At 34.8% G+C, this 19,566-nt stretch overlaps 1 protein-coding gene across 1 annotated transcript in view; it reads right to left on the bottom strand.

Annotated features, from left to right (window-relative positions):
* The window catches only part of ND-49 (NADH dehydrogenase (ubiquinone) 49 kDa subunit), a 131,251-nt gene that overhangs the window by 68,742 nt on the left and 42,943 nt on the right, over positions 1 to 19,566 (bottom strand). The window contains exons 3-6 of the mRNA XM_090381795.1: positions 18,157 to 18,266; positions 10,648 to 10,849; positions 9,055 to 9,167; positions 6,621 to 6,859 (exon numbers count right to left, since the gene is read on the bottom strand). Coding sequence (XP_090237921.1) covers positions 6,621 to 6,859; positions 9,055 to 9,167; positions 10,648 to 10,849; positions 18,157 to 18,266 — 664 coding nt within the window. The remainder of the gene's footprint in view (positions 1 to 6,620; positions 6,860 to 9,054; positions 9,168 to 10,647; positions 10,850 to 18,156; positions 18,267 to 19,566) is intronic.

Below are 19,566 nucleotides of genomic sequence, written 5' to 3'. Positions count from 1 at the left end.
GGTAATGACTTTAGTCAAGGTGAGCCTATATGCCACTCTGAACCTGTACATTTGTTTTCAGGTGTATAATAAAACACTTCTTAAAATACCATGTGTTTTAAGCGGGTGCCACCTTTGTACTTATACCATCAGAAACATGGAACACACACACATTAAGTTGCCGTTCCCTCAACTGTGGTGTTAAATACTGATGAATCCACTGAAACAATACTATGCAACTCCTCACTAACAATAGTATCCACTGAACCAATACTAATCTTGCACAGCATGGCAATTTCTTCAATAGTACTGCAACAGTTTCCTCATATGAGTTCTTCCACTGCCTCTGTGATCTAGTGTGCTGTTCCTGGTCAAGGAGAATCCTCAACACTTTCAATACCTTTCTTACACTTATTTAACTACTCATCATAGATTTCCCATTTACTCGTGCACACTTAATCTTAATAAGCCAACATTCTGCAATAATTTTGAGCAGGATTTATTCCTTCTGCAATCATAAACCAGATTAAAGATCACATCTCTACCTTGGTGCATGCTGTAAGTGTACAGCCATCTGAAAATTAACTGTTTCCACAGGTGCCACATGGGCAACACTCAGTGTTGCCAACAGGCTTCAATCAACACAAGATATATTTATCAATTTTTTATTAATATGCATTTTATATTTATTTTGCAGGTTTCATTTGATATGTATGTATATACACACCATATATATATATATTATTGTCTCTCAGGAAAGAATAAGTATCACAGTTTGTATAAAAATCAATCACCATTAAGTATCATTATTGTTAATTCAACTGCTTACAAACACAAAAACAAAATATTAACTCAATAATTTAATTTAAATGAACAATTTTTGGGAATTACATGGCAAAGAAGACTTTACAAGAAAAATAAATAACACTTTCTTCACCTAAATGAAATGGAAACATTTATTTTTTCCATAATATTGTCTGACGACCAATATATGTTTAGAGAAAACTACTCATAGAAAAGGAATCAGTCCTCAGGCAGAGTGCATGTTTTGAAAAATATTTTTAAACTGAAATAATTAAGGGAATCAACCCTTACAACTGAACAAGTCATAAAATACTTGCTAACACTGCTACTGTCCAAGTCAGAGAAACTGAAAGCATATAGATCCTTTTAGTGATATCTTCTGTGGTAGAAGTGAGGAGAGCTGTCTGATAGTGGGTTGAAAGTAAACAAAATATGACATATATGCATATTTGTGTATTTGACAGCAGGGGGAGACTAAAATCCCAATTAAAAGTAAACTTGCCAGAAATCTAGCAAATAGTAGTAGTGGCATGTGATGCAAGAAAGCAAGTGTATGAGCTTATGCAGCATCATCCAAAAAATATATATATATAACACCATTCCCTCCAAATGGCCTGTCCAGTTCCTCCTTAAATTTATTTAACCTATCAACTTCCACGACAGATGGAAGTTTGTTCCAGCAATTAACCACCCGCTGGCTAAAGGCAAATTTCCGCACATCTATTCTACATCTGTCTTTTCTTAATTTGAATTTATGGCCCCTTAGGTTCGTAATCTGAACAAGTGGAAGGATCCCATCAGAATTCAGCGTGCTCAATCCTTTCAAGGCCTTATACACGTAAATCAGATCACCGCGCAGGTGCATAGTCTAAAGCCACTGCAATTTGCAGAACTTAAGCCTATCTTGGTAAGAGGATCCATTCATTCCCCTCACCAATCTTGTTGCCCTTCTCTGTACACACTCAAGCAAATCGACATCCTTCCTAAAATGAGGCCTCCAGACCTGTACGTGGTATTCAAGGCGTGGCCTCACCATTGCCTTATACAGAGGGACAATCACCTTTTCCCTGCTAGCAATATTCCTATATATCATTGACAAAACCCCATGACCTGGCCTGGCAGCCTGTCTGCATTGCTCAGAAAACTTCATATATGACTGCACAATTACTCCAAGGTCTTTTTCATTCGTATCACCTTAAGTGTAGTACCACACAGTTGGTATGTTTCTCTGATATTACTTCTACCCATTTGCAGTACTTTGCATTTTTCGATGTTAAACTTCAGTTGCCACTTCTCAGCCCATCTACCTAAATTTTCTAGATTCTGTTGCAGTAACAGACTGCCATTACTGTCATTAACAACCCTGCAACCTTTCTATCATCTGCAAGCTTTGATACTAAGCCTTATATACCTTCATCAATATCATTGATAAATATAAAAAACAACAGAGGACCCAACACCAAATTCTGTGGGACCCCACTAAAAAATTAGTCCACGAAGAGCAGCACCCATTAATTACCACCCTCTGTCTTCTCCCACTCAACCATCCATTTATCCATTTTGGCAACTTACCCTTAATACCATTCTGCTCCAATTTGTACAATAGTCTTCCATGCGCAACAGTGTCAAAAGCTTTCCAGAAATCCAAATACATGATATCAAAATTCTTTTTTGCATCCAGTTCCTTTGTAACCACATCATAATATCCTATCAAATTTGTCAGACAACTTTCCCTTAACAAACCCATGCCGTGTCGGAATTATTGCTGCAGTTTTGTCTAGATGATCCTGCAATGCATCTTTAACCAGTGATTCCATTATTTTACCCGGAACAGAAGTTAATCTAACTGGTCTGTAATTACTTGTGTAGGCGCCTCCGTAGCCAGGTGGGAAGGAGCAGCAGTGCATAACATACGCTTCTTGATTAGACCAGGGTTCGATCCCGTCACCACCAAATACGGAGTATGCGGAAAGGTCAGGGAATGACCACCGCATATTACCGGAGCAATATGGCCTTAGTTGCTAATGCAACTAAAAAAAAAAAAAAACAAATAACCAAAATTACTCGTGTCACCCTTCGATCCCCCTTTGTGAATTGGGGATACATTTGCTCATCTCCAGTCTGTGGGGGCCTCCCCTGAGTCCATGGATGCTCTCATAATTATGGATAAAGGGTTTGCTTAGTTGCTTTGCCACCTCCTTTAATATAACTGGTTAGATCCCATTCACCCAAGGTGCCTTTCTTATGTTTAACTTCAACAATTTCTCCTCCACTTTGCTCTCAGTTATTACAAAATCATTAAGCACCCTGCTACAATTTGATAACCTCCTGCCATTTTCAAACCTTAATAACTCCTCATGTGTGAAAGTAGATGCAAAGTACTCATTCAGTTTGTTTGCTATCTGAGCAGGATCATCAACAGTCGAACCATCAATATCAAGTGAAGAAATCTTTCGCTTGATATTGATGGTTCGCTTGATATTGATGATTATATAAGTAAAGAAATCCTTGCTGTTTTTCTTAGCATCTTTTGCCCAAGATTTCTTGTAATCTGCCTTCGCCTGCCTAACTTCCTTTGTGATCTGATTACAGACTAGCTTATATCTGCCATAGGCTTCTGAGTCGCTTGATAATTTATATGCATCCCATGCATTTTTTTTTTCTGTCACGAGTCTCATTAGTTCATTTGATAACCATTTAGGCCTAAACCTTGAAGAATATTTCTAAATAGGTATGAAACTTTTAGTAGCATCCATAAATAATTCCTTGAATGCTTCCCACTTAGAATTTACTGTTGGTAACATCGTCAGTTGATCCCACTGTACAGAATTTAAAAACTGTCTGAGACCACTGTACTCACCTTTACGGAAGCAAAAACCTTTCCTTTACCCCTGATGGTAATTATATCTTTAAGTAAATCCCACATCAGTACACTGTGATCACTGCCACCTTGTGTTCCTTTATCTGCAAATTCTTAATACACGAATGATCACTGCTGATAACCAGATCAAGAGTATTACCCTCTCTGGTTGCCTCTCGAACATGCTGCTGCAGAAAACAATCATCCAATAAATCAACAAAAGTCTTCCTAGTGTGTGAGTGACCAACCCACAAGTTCCAGTCAATATCTGGGAATTTAAAATCCCCCATTGAGATATTCTGATTTACTAGCCCACTATTTCTCTGTACAATTGTTCATTGTACTCATTTGAGTCATTAGGCCTATAACACACTCCTACTCTTATTTTTGCATTCACAGTGCTTATGTCACACCAAACCGACTCAACAGTGTACTGTTCATCAATATCAACTGGATGCACTTCTTTTGATTTTATGTTTTTCTTAATTAACAGCATAACACCTCCTCCCTTCCTATCCTGTCTATCCTTTCTATACACATTGTACTCCCCAAATTCCAATTCTGCATTCCTAATATCAATGTGACACCACGTCTCTGATATCCCAACAATATCTGCCTTTGATGTCTTGACCAACACCTCAAATTCATCAAATTTATTTACTATACTTGCAGCATTGGTATACATGCACCTATTCCTATTCACCCTAACACATCCCATATACCCACCTGTTTCACTATGACTGCCATCAGTCCCTGAAACCCCCAGCACCCCTTGCTCCAGGTCGCTACTTATTCTAATAGAAGTTGTGCAAGAATCACCTTCACCTCTGCCTGCGACTACTTTTAACCTTTGAGTCAGTGAATCCCCCCAATCTAGCAGTTTTCCGACCCACCTAACACTGCCTCGATAGCATCAGCAAATATTCTTGCATCCTTTCTATTTAAGTGTATCCCATCCCTGTAGAAGCAGTCTCTCCTGTTAACAAGCACAGACCACACTGAAAAAAATTCAACCCTTGCACATTCCCTCCAGGGGCGAATTGATTGACAAAAGGCACTCATCATGTACTCTCTCCTATCGTGTCTGGGCAGAATTGCAGACACTTTCAAATTTAACCCTAATTCACAACATTTTTGCAACATTGACCTGTATTTGTTAAGTAAATCTGCAGGTCTCCTACTCTTAATGTCATTGATGCCAATGTGTACAACAATATCACCTTTTCTGCCCTTAAAAGATGATATATGGTTTACAACGTCATCAACTTTTAGCCCTGGCAGACATACCCTGGTCCAGTTCCATCTATCCTTTTTACACAATATATTTCCCGTCTCCCTGACAATAGAGTCACCAACAATAACTAGTTCCTTTGGGACCAGTGCATTCTGCCTTGGAGATTGCCGCTGTGTTGCCTGATGCCCAGGAGTGAGCTCTGGCGTTGAGTTGGGCAGCTGAGAGCTTGACGGGCCCCTCATATTAATTTTTTCGAAGGCATCTACCCTACACCTCAAGCTCTCATAGACGCCCAGTAGAATGGTGAGTTGATGCCTAATTTCTACACTCTCTGCATCTGGCACACACAAAGACATCCTACTTGGCTAGATCATGTTCTGTTCCAGAGAGTTCGGCAAACAATTCGCAAGATGCACATTTTTTTAGGCTGTGATGCGTTGGAGAATTGCCCCCCTCAGTTCTCCCCCGAGTCACAGCACTCCTGCCACTTTGTGCAGTTGCATGATATTTTAAATTAATAAGATCAATAAATTTAATTAATTAACTGTCAATACTACGCTTTCTAATAGAATCCTAAATGCAGTGATGCGTATTACGCTATATAATTATACGTTAGAACTGCCTAGTTACCACAATTAAAAATTTCTGAATTCCCTACTACTCTATACAAAAACAATGACAAATACATGTGAATACCAAATATCTTCCAGGAAAACTGGAAAAGTTGGCAGATATGCAATACTATACCTTCTTCAGATGTATCTGGGAGAAGTAGTAGCACAGCTAAGAGCTTTGATTAATAGTTATAATTATAATGAAGACAATTAATACTAAAAGAACTATGTTAGATTTTGTTTAAATAAAATGTAAATGCTCAAGGCATAATTAATATATTATGAGTTTAAAATACACTATAGAATATCGGTGTAAATACACCATAGCGAACTCAATGAAAAACAACCTAAGTAGTGTAAAGGCATTGATTTAATTGTATCTCATATTGTGACTACCTTCAACAATGAGTTACCATGTATTGCACTACCTCAAATAAGTAACGTTTCACTAATAAAGAAGACTATTGTTACTTATTCTCAGTGGGCATCCCCACCCAGACGGCGGGAGCCATTTCAAGGCTTATTGGTTTATCCTCAGTGGATGGGCAGATAGTGCAATACATGTAACGCATTGTGAAGGTAGTCACAATATGAGATACAGTTAAATTGATGTCTTTACGCTAACGTAGTTTTTCATTATGAGTTCACTATTGTGTATTTACACCAAAATTTTACAGTTAAATTTTGTAGAAAAATATTTTAAAGAATTTTTAGATTTATTTAAAAACTTTGTTATGAACAATTTGGATCTACTTCTAGGAATACATCAGATAAGGTTGGGAGGGGGGGGGGAAAGACCATCTACTCATTTATTCTGAAACTAATAATACAGAACCTATGTTCCAAAAAAAAAAAATAATAATAATAATAAAATAAATATATAATAATAAAAATACTGTTCCTAATTTTTTTGTTTCTGGTTCAAATGATTTCAGCAATACTCACTGTTTCTAATTTATTGAATACTAAATAAGTACTTGAGATTCTACTATTTCAATAAGAAAATGAAGTCGACAATAAAAACATACTATACAAAGAATCAAAACCTTTTAACCACAAGTTACACTTTTCAAGCAAGCAGCATCATAAACTCAGTTTTTAATTATATAAATTAATAGAAAATTAAAACCTGAATCCCAAATTAAGTGCATCCTCTGCAGATACTATTCCAATATCAATAGTTCTTTCTTTCCATATACGGTTATTTGTGAGCAAATCTTCCATTTCATCAATACGCTGTCCATACTTATTTAGCCAATCATATATATCATCCAATAAACCAATGGGCAAATCTAAGGCTACTCCTCCAGGACGGATATAAGCTGCATGCATTCTTGCTCCTGATACTCTTTCATAAAACTCCATCAACTAAATATCAAAAAGAATCAAATAAATATAGTAAACTGTAAATTCTGATAACTATTTAACCACTAAAATGATAATTTTAAAATTCATTACATATGCTACAATTTAAAGTGAATTCTTAATCCAAAATATTCTCTAAGTAATTAAGCACTCCCTGTAAATACAAGAATCCATCACTCCCCAACAACAGGTTTGACATAATGTTCTTTTATATTTGTGTACCAAAATTTTATTATTCATGGGGTCTTTGGGGTTTTTTTTTTTTTTTTTTCTTTTTTTTTTACGAATATGCAAGTTCAGCCCAGTTTCCTTAAACAAAAGAACACAACAATTATTGGTTCCAGCTTAAACAGATCACACAGACAGATCTATTAAATAAGGTGTACGTTAAGTGCTAAAGCAGATAAGGCTATGAGGTGTAGATAAATTGTGTCTATAATTGTATGAATTTTTCTGTCAGTTTGCTGAATAGGTTGCTGGGAGAAAACACCCATGAACCTTCATTTGAGACTGCCCAAATCAGCCACTTTCGAGAAAAAAAAAATGAAAATTCTTTATACTACTGACTGAATTTAAAAATTATGGCCTTTTTAATCTAGTGTAGGAGAAGAGTGATTACAACCACCATACTACCCATGAAAGACTAGTACTAGTGGATGATGCTAGATTTAGGTAGTCTGGGGGACTTTGGTGCACAGATTTTAGAGGCCCTTAAAATAAGGCCACATGAGCCTTGGACAAACAGCGACTGCACTGTTCCAAGGTCACCTGCAGCCTTGGGTACTCTGGATCAACCAGGCTGCTACACCTTGGTAAATCTACTTGCTTGTGCATACGGAAGAGGAAGAGGATTTGTTTATGTTCTACCCTCTCAATGATGCACTTGTCAGTTGATTTTTTTTTTTTTTTTTTTTTTGATTTGGTAGTTGTTGGCGCATCGGCTTCTGTGGCCATATTGCACCTCCCAAGGTTTTTGCAGTACTTTGATCCAAGCCCGAGGCGGGAATCGAACCCGCGACCTTTGGGTTGCCGGGCAGGTACTTTACCCACTCGGCTAGCCCGGTCGGCCGCACTTGTCAGTACCATACATACACCAGGAGACATTGAACAACCCTCAGGCATATTCAATAATGCAGTTCCATTTTGCTACAATTCACCGTATTCCCGATAAGATCCCAAAATGCAGTGGTTTTAAATCTTAAATTAATTTTATATTATAATATGAAGTATTTACTTCGGAAAAAGAAGACACAGATCCAACACATAAGGTGGTTTAATGTATTTATTTACTATTTATTAAATGTGTTAAATTATGATAATCCAATTCAGGGCAGTTGTAGAGAAAAGACCTAATATTTCCTAACATTATGCAGTGATAGCACTCAAGATAAAAAAATAAATAAAACCTGAAGTGCTGCTTTGTTGTTGTTGTTTTGGTTTTTAGGAGCATTAGCAACTAAGGTCATACTGCTCCAGGATATGCGGTGGTCTTTCCTTGACGTTTCCGCATCCTCCATATTTGGTGGTGATGGACTCGAACCCCGGTCTAATCAAGAAGCGTGTGCTACGCATGAAGTGCTGCTTTGTGCATGCATGTGTGAGTGCATCCACATGTATTCGAGAGTATTATCTCTGATGGAAATTGCATAAAAAAAAACAAGAGACAAATGCAACTGCATAAAGACAAGTTCTTGTCTATTTATGCAATTATTTCTTCCTTTTGTGATTTTACACAGAGCTGTTTAACATAACAAAGTTATACTGATGACAAGTTAAGCTTGAATTTATGTTATTTATACCTAATGTAATTTTTAGTTACTTCATGCAAATCAGTTTTCTTCTCTACAATAGAGTGATAGCATTTTGTTCGTTGTTGTTAGTATTAATAATATCATTTTGTTTCTGTTGTTGTTATTATTATTTGGTTTTTAGGAGCATTAGCAACTAAGGCCATATTGCTCCGGGGATATGCGGTGGTCAATCTCTGACCTTTCCGCATCCTCCATATTCGGTGGTCACGAGTTCAAACCCTGGTCTAATCAAGAAGCGTGTGCTACGCACTGCTGCTCCTGCCCACCTGGCTATGGAGGCACCACATTTTGTTTCTATTCTTAGTAACAAAGATATCATTTTGTTTGCTGCTATTGACTTATCTTATTTGATAGCTCACATCAAATCAAGTCTACCAGAGATCTTACCTTTTCTCTTTCTTCAAATAACCAAAAAAATGGTGTCATTGCTCCAATATCTAAAGCATGCGTTCCTACTGCCATGATATGATTTAATATTCTAGTAAGTTCACCAAACAACACTGCAAAAGACAAAAGTTAAACAATTTTTTTTTGTTCATCATAATATATGAAGAAATGTTACCTAAATTGTTCATTTAATAATTTAGTGATAAATTACTACAGCGACAACACACACAGACAGACAGACAGACACACACACACACACACACACAATTGGAAACAATTTATGAAAAACTTTCCGAACATTATACTGGTACTTCACACAGGACTTCTGATACTGAAAGGAGTTAACAAATATTCAGCACAGGCATATCACAAAAATGAATAGGAATGATGAATGACCAAATTATACTTGTATTAATAAACAGTGAATGTACAAATTAATTCACTTTCTAATGAAAGTGAATTAATTTGTACTGACTATTGTTCATTGATGTGGATGGAAGGATGCCTAAATGGGCTTTAGCAACTTGGGCCAGTTTTAATGCTTAATCACTCAACATGTTTAACCTATCAGAGGCAGAATGTTTCCAAACGTTGTCATGTCATGGATTAATTTTATACGGATATGTTATATAATGCAACTCCACCACCAGTCCCAAACCTGTACTTATGGCTAGGAACCATAATATGAAAAACAAACATCGATATAGAAACCTTACCTCAGATACTGATCAGAGTCTGAAAGTGTAGGTGGTGGAATGGAGCTAGCAGAAGGAGAGGAAACAAAAAAAAAATGCCATGGAGGGAGCTGGAAGAGAGAGAGAGAGAGAGAGAGAGAGAGAGAGAGAGAGAGAGAGAGAGAGAGAGAGAGAGATACTGCAAGCAGAGTCCCAGAGATATAGCTAATGGAAACCCTATGTTCTCACTGACATGAAGAGTAATGGATGTACCAGATACACAAAATGGTAAAAGGAAAAAGCATTAAATAAGCTATATAAAAATCAATGTGTGTAAGAATAACTTAAAATATCCGTGTGTTGTGATTTTATTTTATACATCAATCGATATAAATGTATCTGTTTCGGATATACAATCACAGAAGAAAATTAAATTTATATTTTGTCAAAAAGGAAGAATATTAATATTTAAATGGTTGTGCAATTAAAATGTTGATTTGAAGGGAAGAATTAAATTGTGATTTGAAGACAATGAAAATGAACATCCAACAATTTGGTAATGGCCATATTTATGTTAGCATTCTCATTAATGTTGCATATATATGTATAAAAGGGTTAAAAATAAATCTTTAAATGCTGAAATAGAAGAATACTTAGTTGATTTTATTATGTAAAATGTATGTACATTTTAAACATATATCTTTACAGTATTTGTATAACTAGACTAATACACTGTATTTAAACATAGTGAGAGAGAGTATAATAATAAGGCCCGAAAAATAATAAATCCTAAAAATAAATACATGAAAAAATTATATGGTAAGAGAAAATGAAAGGGTATATTTAAAGCAAGTAACAAAAGGTTCCTTATGTTAGCATAAATACTTTAATAAATAACATTAAAATACAAGATAATTACCTCTTATGTATTTGGCACGTCGAGGAATCTCAATATTTAACAGCTTTTCTATGGCCAGAGAAAAGCACTGCTCATTGCACATCATTGAAACATAATCCAAACGATCAAAATATGGCAAAGCTTGTAAGTATGTTTTATATTCTATCAATTTTTCAGTGCCTCTATGGAGAAGTCCAATATGAGGATCAGCCCGACATACTGTCTAAAGATATTTTCACAAAAAAACAAAATTATGACAAATGATGATTAAAATAATAAATCATTTTAAATAGAAAATATAAGAATTTACTATAAATATAGAATAACACCTAGCTAGATTTTAATTAAGTGTGTAAAATGTGCTATTTTTAAAAGTGGGGGGGGGGTCAAAATCTTCTTGTAAACAAAACAATCAGTGCAAGATACCAACCATGCATTGTAAATTTGGCTGAACTGCTAGGAATAAAATCCAGTTATAAATAATACACTTATACAAGTACACCAAGGTTGCTATAATACAGGAGTAACATCTTACTAAAAGAACTGATGCACAACCACCAAGAAATCAGCCAACCTTCAACAGTTGACTTCTACAGCACACTGGTAAAAGTTTCATTCATGTGATTCCATCTATTTATCATATACTATTATTATTAATCACTTGATCACAGATTCCCTGGAAGGCTTGTCATTATTGCATGTTTCCAGATGGTGTACTCACTAAGTCTTGTATTAAAAAATATTGCCTCTGAAGCAGGCCTGGATAGGACTGTCAAGAAAATAAATACTGTGGAAGATAAATTTAGTTTGGATTAAATTAAAAACCCTATGTAATAAAGACAAGAAAAGAAAGAGCATTTATTCTGTATTTGAAAACAAACCTCTCAATGCACACCTACATGGATAATGAAGAGTTTTTCTGTTATATTAGCCATACAATTTGTTGAAGAATTCTTCTTCTTCTAGAGACTGAGAAATAAAATTTTATGCAATAAGAGTTGTGTTTTTTTGTTTTTTAAACTGTAATGGATCTATATGAACTATATCAATCTCTAGACAGTTATGGATTTATAAATTTTTTCATACTGGTGTACTCACATGAATTATTGTAGAATAGAAACATTCTTACCTTTTATGTGTTAAATATTTTCAATATATATGTATGTATGTACAGTATATGTGTATACAATAATATAAAATACACATTTAAGAGCATAAACAATTTTAATAATTTTTTTAAATAAATGGCTTTTTTGTATAAGGCACAGTGAGTTAAATTAAATTAATGTAATAGTACAAGCGTAAATGAATTACACCTAATAGCATAGAAAAGATAGAAAGAAAGAATATATAAATAAATAAATGGTCATAAACCAAGGTACATATCTTATCTAGAAGCCACAATGTGACTGTGGTTTATAGAAGCACAAAGTATTACAATTAGTCAGAAAGTTTAGTGCAAGTTCAGCAAAATTTCTTACAAATCATTTTATTTTAAATTTTGTAACATTTTCTATATCTAAACTGAATGGCAGTGACTTCGATACTTTGTAAATGGAGTGGAAGAAAGAAAGAAACTGTTATTATAAACAACATTGAAATACTATAATGTATTTACAGTATCCAAACGGTCCACATGCAGGCAGAAAAAGCAACTGAGTAAGCTGTGTTGATTAACAATGATGAATAATAATTAGCATCCCTAGTTTTTTTTACATGAATGCTACTAATTAAATTTATAATTTTAAATTATGACCTCTGGGTAGTTTGGGGATTCCACTGTTTTGATATATAAAAATGTCATATATCAATTAAAAAAAATAAAATAAAATAATAAACTGAAAGGTAAGAGTAATGCTATTCAAAGAGGATATTTTTAATTCACACTACCAAACAGGATAGCTTAGTGTCAAGATTTTTATACATACTATACAAATGGTGTAATGAAAAATTCAATGTGCAATATTTGATACTGCACATTGGAAATAAGAGCAGCTTCCATAGCTGAGTGTAGTAGCACACACTCCTTGAGTAGACTGGGGTTCAATCCCGACTGCTAAACATGGTCGATCTGCCAACCAGCACTAGACCAGTGTGGCAGATTATGGTGCTTCCCTCAACATGAATCAGTGAAGAGGCTTCCATCCTGCAGTGGATTGGTAATGACTGCAGTTTACTTTTTTTTTTTTACTTCTTATTGAAAATAAACAAATTTTTGATGTAGTTTTTGAAGTGCTTGTATTAATATGACCTGGTTGCTACAAATATGTGCATGTCTGGTACACTCTGCTGAAATAATACTCCTGTGGATTTTTTGTGAAATATTAGATCCCAGGTGACGAGGTGTGCAATTTTGAATTTAAATATATTTATTTTATCATAAAGTTTTACTCTGACTTTTTCATTTGCATCTTTTGTTGAAATTTCTAAATCTAAGAAGATTAAGCAGAATGTGTTGTTGCCAGTTTTCTTCAGTGTGAGTTCTTTAGGACACATTTCTTTTTACATTTTGTCAAACTCGCAATGAAAAACAGCCAGGTTGTCAACAAAACAAAATGCAGTTAATTCTGTCATTTTGTTTTTGTAACTGCGGAAGTAGTGTAAGAATAAATTTGCAATAGCAGAAGTAGTTCTTGTGCCCATTGGTAGTCCTTTAGTCTGATTGTATATTCCTCCCCCCTGTGCCTATATAATTGTAAAAGACACACAATTTGCATAAGGTGTTCACAGAATATTATTTTGGAATAATATACCAACCAGGTTATATTAATACAAGCCTTGCTGACCAGGCTAGCCAGGTGGGTAAAGTGCGGGCCTGGCAACCCAAAGGCCTCAGGTTCGATTCCTGCCTCAGGCTTGAATATCACGATGTTGCCACACTATCCAGTTGGATCTCACAGCCACGATACAAGAAGGAAGCAGGAAAAAACTAGTTCCTTCATGTATTGCTCACGTCATACGATAAAAAATACAAGCATTTAAAAAAACTATATCAAAAATTAATGAAAAACAATATTCCTCCAAATTACATTAGATTTTATATGAAAAGTGGTTCTTGACAAAATAAATGCTTCTTTCAGCTACAATATCACTTTAAAAAATGTAATATATCCATATACTGTACAACGTAATTTTTGTTTATATCACTTGTATATAGCGTACATAAAAATCACTCAGCCATCCATATTGTTCTACTTGGTGCCGTAAACTAAAAACACCCTCTCTTCAAATAGCAATTTTATATACCTTTAACTTTGTTTTAACTTTATTTTATATATTATTTCATTTTATTTATTATTATTATTATTTTTTAATTACAGTATGTAACATTTTGTACATCTACATTTATTTTTATATATCAAAAATATCAAAACTGCCGAATCTCCAAACTATCCAGGGGTCACTTATAATTTAAAATGGTAAATTTAATCAATAGCATTAGGGTAAAAAACTAGGGAACACTAATTATTATTCATAATAGTTAATCAACACAGCTTACTCATTCTTTTTTTCTGCCTACATGTGGACTGTCTGGATACCATAATAACACAGTTTCTTTCTTCCACTCCATTTACAAAGTATCAAAGCCACTGCCATTCAGTTTAAATGTACAAAATTTAAAATAAATAAATTTTGTAAGAAATTTTTCCAAACGTGCATTAAACTGCTTGGCTAATCAAAATACCTTGTGCTTCCATAAACCATGGTTATGTTGTGGCTTCTTGATAAGATAATATGTACCTTGGTTTACGATCATTTTTTATTTATACATTCTTTCTATCTTTTCTATGCTATTAGTTGTAATTAATTTAACTCCATACTATTATATTAATTTTTACTTAACTCACTGTGCCTTATACAAAAAAAGTCATTTATTTATTAATTAATTAAAATTATTTACACCCTAAAGTGCATTTTATATAATTGTACTAGCACTGTCAGCTACAGTTTGTTAGTGCTTGTCGGAGTGCAGGCTCCCATACATTCTATGCATTCGCTGTATTTTCTAAACCATTCCACATGTTAGTTGTACTTCTGTTTTCCCAATTTCGTAAAATTTGTAAAAAGCCCTCCTGGGCCCATGGTTCTTTAAACTGAGGCAGATGCACTGGTGTCTCTTTTCACCCTCCTGAACTCAAATTCTAATAATTCTAAACATTCTTACACTACTACAATGGCTAAGATGGTAATTTCTATATGTGTATACAGTATATGTATGTATGTATTGTATATGCCAGCTGCAATCTATTTAGCAAGTGTAAATTTCCTTTTATCTCTCAAGCATGAATGTGTGTATGACCATTAAGTTGCACAAGTCAATACAAGTGAATGTAAATGATTCCAATGTTCATCACTACACTTGTCTGGTACTGTTAGTTTATTAAATGAAACTGGAATGGAAGTGAGTTAAAAAAAGTGAAAAACTTCGTATATTATATCTGGAAAATGGAAACTAATATGGTAATTCTAAGTTTGTTTAAATGTTACAGAACAGTCAAGAAGAGTTGTGGCCTTTCTTGAAACTAATTTTGTTATAAAAAATTGTTTTTTTTAAAGATATAAAAAATGGAAGTATTCTGTTGGTTTAGTTGTTTGGTTTTTAAGAGCATTTAGCAACTAAGGCCATATTGCTCCGGGAATATGCGGTGGTCACTCCCTGACCTTTCCGCATCCTCCGTATTTGGTGGTGACGGGCTCGAACCCTGGTCTAATCAAAAAGCATGTGCTACGCACTGCTGCTCCTTCCCACCTGGCTACGGAGGTGCAAGAAAGTATTCTGTGTTTTAGCAAGTACTATTATTGCTAGAATGGTGAACTTTGGAAAAAACATTCAGATAATAAAAGGAAGTTAACATTGCAAAGATATTTGTTGAAAAGTAATGTGTAATTTATTTTTTTTGGGGGGATTTGTTTCTTTGCATTTTTAAATGCTTTACTATTAATGTATTTTTTAGTGTTGAAATAGTTATAGTGTCCACTCAGCTTTTAGAGTTAAGATAAAAAGTCAGCCTTAACTTAGATGCTTGCTAGCAATGTGCATGTCGAGATGTTTTTTGTGCTTTTTCATGTAGCAAATTTCTCAGAATATAATTTATTGACCTTTCTAATTTCAAATATCTTATCATTTATTTAACTTATGTTCTATTAAGTATATCAGTCAACAATCCACAGAAACGAAAGGTTTCTGGATCTGTGCATAAGATAAAAGGAAATCCACAGAGTTCAGGTTATAATCTCAACTTTGGAAATAATGCGCTCTCTCTCTCTCTTCTGGATTGTTCAAATGATGGGGAAGGAGCACAGTGGAAAGAACCTGTGTATTGAAATATCATGCATCTTAGATCCTGTAATTTAGTAAACTGTTCATACCTGAAGAGACTGTAAACAAAAACAATATACCAATGTAGAGCAGCACAATATTTTACATATAGCTCAGAAAGCACACAGGCATCATAACTTCAATTTTCGTTCAACAAAAGAGTTTCATAGTATAATGTCCATCTGTGTACCAGTGCACCCCATTATATTAGGCATATGCCGTAATATATTTTTTTTGTAGATCAAAATATACTGCTGTCTAGCATACACGAGTGAATCCTTTCATATGTCTCACTAGAACGTTTCCTTTATTGCTAAGAAAAAGATTGATAAAACCCTACTTCTTTCTAAATACCTCCAACCTTTCAAGAAATACGGAATCAGTAATATCCCCGATGGCACTGAAGACAATGAACCCTTTGAAAAAAGTGGAAAGCTCAGATCATAACACAGATAATGATGAGTATTCTACACCGAGTTTTTCAGATTCTACAATAAGTAAATTTGTATTATGCTGATTTTCATTTAGTAAGCATTTCTGTTTCGGGTATATATAGTCGAAGCTTTATATATCTGATCAATGAGTCCCTCTTCAATTCGTGCATATCCTGAAATATTCAATGAATGAGAAAAATGAGAAATCAGACTGTTATATCGGAAGAATGAGAAAAATGGTTGTTATATCGGAAGGAAGTTATAGCGATCATTCATAAAATCAGTAACAAAACAAGTAAAAGCATCAAAATTTAGATAATGCTACTAATACAATATAGTATAATTTTATTTATAATATGTACTACAGTATCAAACAAGAAAATTATGATTGTAGAGCACAGTAAGTTTACAATTAATCTGTAAATCTCACTACAGAGGTTACACGCCTATCAAGGCCTAACAGAAGAATTGTTTCATACTTTAAAAATAATCTGTCAAAACATGCTGTTTCAATGGTAGCCCATATTTTAAAAGAGAATTATGAAGATGCATGATAGTTATTTAACTTCTGCAGTTGGACTGCACTTGAAAATCATCATCATCATCAGCCATTTTCAATTCGCTGCAGGATGAAGGCTTCTCCAGCAACTTTGCAGTTCCTTCTGTTTTGAGCACTGGCCATCCATTTACTACCCACAAACTCATGAATTTCATATATCCATCTACGCCTTTGTCTTCTAGGTTTTCTTCTAGCTCCTCTTAGGTACCATTCTGTTATTTTCTTAGTCCATTTGTCATCATGTCTTTGAGCTATGTGTCCTGCCCAAGGCCATTTTAGTTCTTTAGTTTTGATACGAATGTCCTTTACTTGAGTTTGCTGCCTAATCCATATGTTTCTGTTCTTATCTAACAGTCTGATTCCCAATATAATTTGTTCCGTTCTTCGCTGTGTAGTTCTGAAAATATCAATGTACAAGTAATAATCCTTTACGAGTATCTTTCACTGAAACTTCTTGCTCAACCACAGTAAGTTCCTCATCTTCATCACTACAAATTTCAGAAGATTCCATTATGTCTGTAATGAGTCCCTCTTCATTCGTGCATATCCTGAAATATTCAATGTTCACATTCACTTCTGTGAAATCTTCAAAACTTAAGTAATGCAAGATTAGGTGATGATGCACACACTCAAACATTTCTTCCCTATTATCGGACTGTTCTTCACAATTAAGATGAAGCATGCAAATCTTCCCACACTGCATCATTCAAGGTGGTAAATCCAGCATGTTTGAAGCAGTTGACAATCACTTTTCCATAAACTTGCTGAAACAAAGTACATTGCCTGTAGGATGTCGATTTTGCATTGATTTTTGCTTTCAAGACATGCACAATTTTGTTTAATAACATTCTTTAGTTTTTCTTAAAACAATTTTCCTTCCATTTGTTTGTGGTGTCAATGTCCATGGCAGTATTTTCTCCACAGCTTTTTTGAAAGACAGGTTTTGACAAGTCTGAAGGACATTATATCGATCAGCTATACTATTATAGCTGATCGTTATAAATGTATGCAACTAAAATGGTTCCACAAATAAAAAGTCACCTTGTAGTTGGCCTAGATTCAAATGTACCTTTCCCTTTAATTTTTTTTTTTTTTTTAAATGCAACAAACTAGTTTTTAAAATTAACTTATAAAATTATTTTAACTCTTATTTTCTGCATAAAACTGAGCATAGCTATATATATAAAAATAATATAATGTAAAATAAGTTAGCATACCTCTCCATCCAATTCTAATACTAATCGCAATACACCATGTGCAGCTGGATGCTGGGGCCCAAAATTTATAACAATATTTCGTATATGCCTTTCAACTGGTCCTGACTCATCTAAAAGTAATACAAAATATTTATTTTTTTCAAATATTATGTGCATATTATGTCTAAGTAAATAATGTTACAATACTTTTAACACAATTTATAGTAATAGAGCTTATGATGTATGAGCTTATGTAGCATCAGCCAAAAAAAAAAAATCACAACCATTCCCTCTAAAAGTTTGTTCAGTTGCTCCTTAAATTTATTTAAACTATCAACTTCCACAACAGATGGCAGCTTGTTCCAGCAATTAACCACCAGCTGGCTAAAGGCAAACTTCTGCTCATCTAATCTACAACTGTCTTTCCTCAGGAATTTATACCCCCTTAGGTTCATAATCTGAGCAAGCAGAAGAATCCCATCAGAATTCAAGCCATTCAAGATCTTATACACCTCTATCTGATCACCTTGCAGGTGCCTAGTCTCCAGCCGCTGCAATTTGCAGAACTTAAGCCTCTCCTGGTAAGAGGACCCCTCCATTCCCCTCATCAATCTTGTCACTCTTCTCTGTACACATTCAAGCAAATCTACATCCTTACTAAAATGAGGCCTCCAGACCTGTACACAGTATTTAAAGCATGGCCTGACCATTGCCTTATACAAAGGGATAATCACCTCCTTTTCCCTGCTAGCAAAATTCCTGTATATCATTGACAACACCCCATGACTTGCTCTGGCAGCCTCTCTGCATAGCTCAGAAAACTTCATATCTGACTGCACAATTACTCCCAGGTCTTTTTCATTTTCTACCACCCTAAGTGTCGTACCACATTCCTCTGGTGCTACTTCTACCCATATGCAGTACTTTACATTTGTCAATGTTAAACTTTAGTTGCCACTTCTCAGCCCATCTGTCAAAAAAATTTTCTACATCCTGTTGCAGTAGCGCACTGCAATTACTGTCATTAACAACCCTGCCAACCTTTGTATCATCTGCAAACTTCGACACTAAGCCTGATATTATACCTACATCAATATCATTGATAAATATACAAAACAGTGGGCCCAACACCGAACCCTGTGGGACTCCACTAATAATGTTCGTCCACAAAGAGCAACAACCACTGATTACCACTCTCTATCTTCTCCCACTCAACCACCCTTTTATCCATTGTAGCAACTTACCCTTAATACCATTCAGCTCCAATTTGTACAGTAGCCTTCCTTGGGCAACAGTGTCAAAAGCTTTCCCGAAATTCAAGTACAGTTGATTCCGGTCATTTGGGACACATTGGGACTAGTGCATTTTGGCCCGATTAAGCGGCTGCCCCAATTATCCGAAGTTTCACGTAAATAGTTAAAAATACAATGT

Source organism: Mastigoproctus giganteus, chromosome 9, assembly GCF_048544385.1.
Source record: "Mastigoproctus giganteus isolate SK-2022 chromosome 9, ASM4854438v1, whole genome shotgun sequence".
Taxonomy (NCBI): domain Eukaryota; kingdom Metazoa; phylum Arthropoda; class Arachnida; order Uropygi; family Thelyphonidae; genus Mastigoproctus; species Mastigoproctus giganteus.
This window is presented reverse-complemented; position numbering and strand designations above follow the sequence as displayed.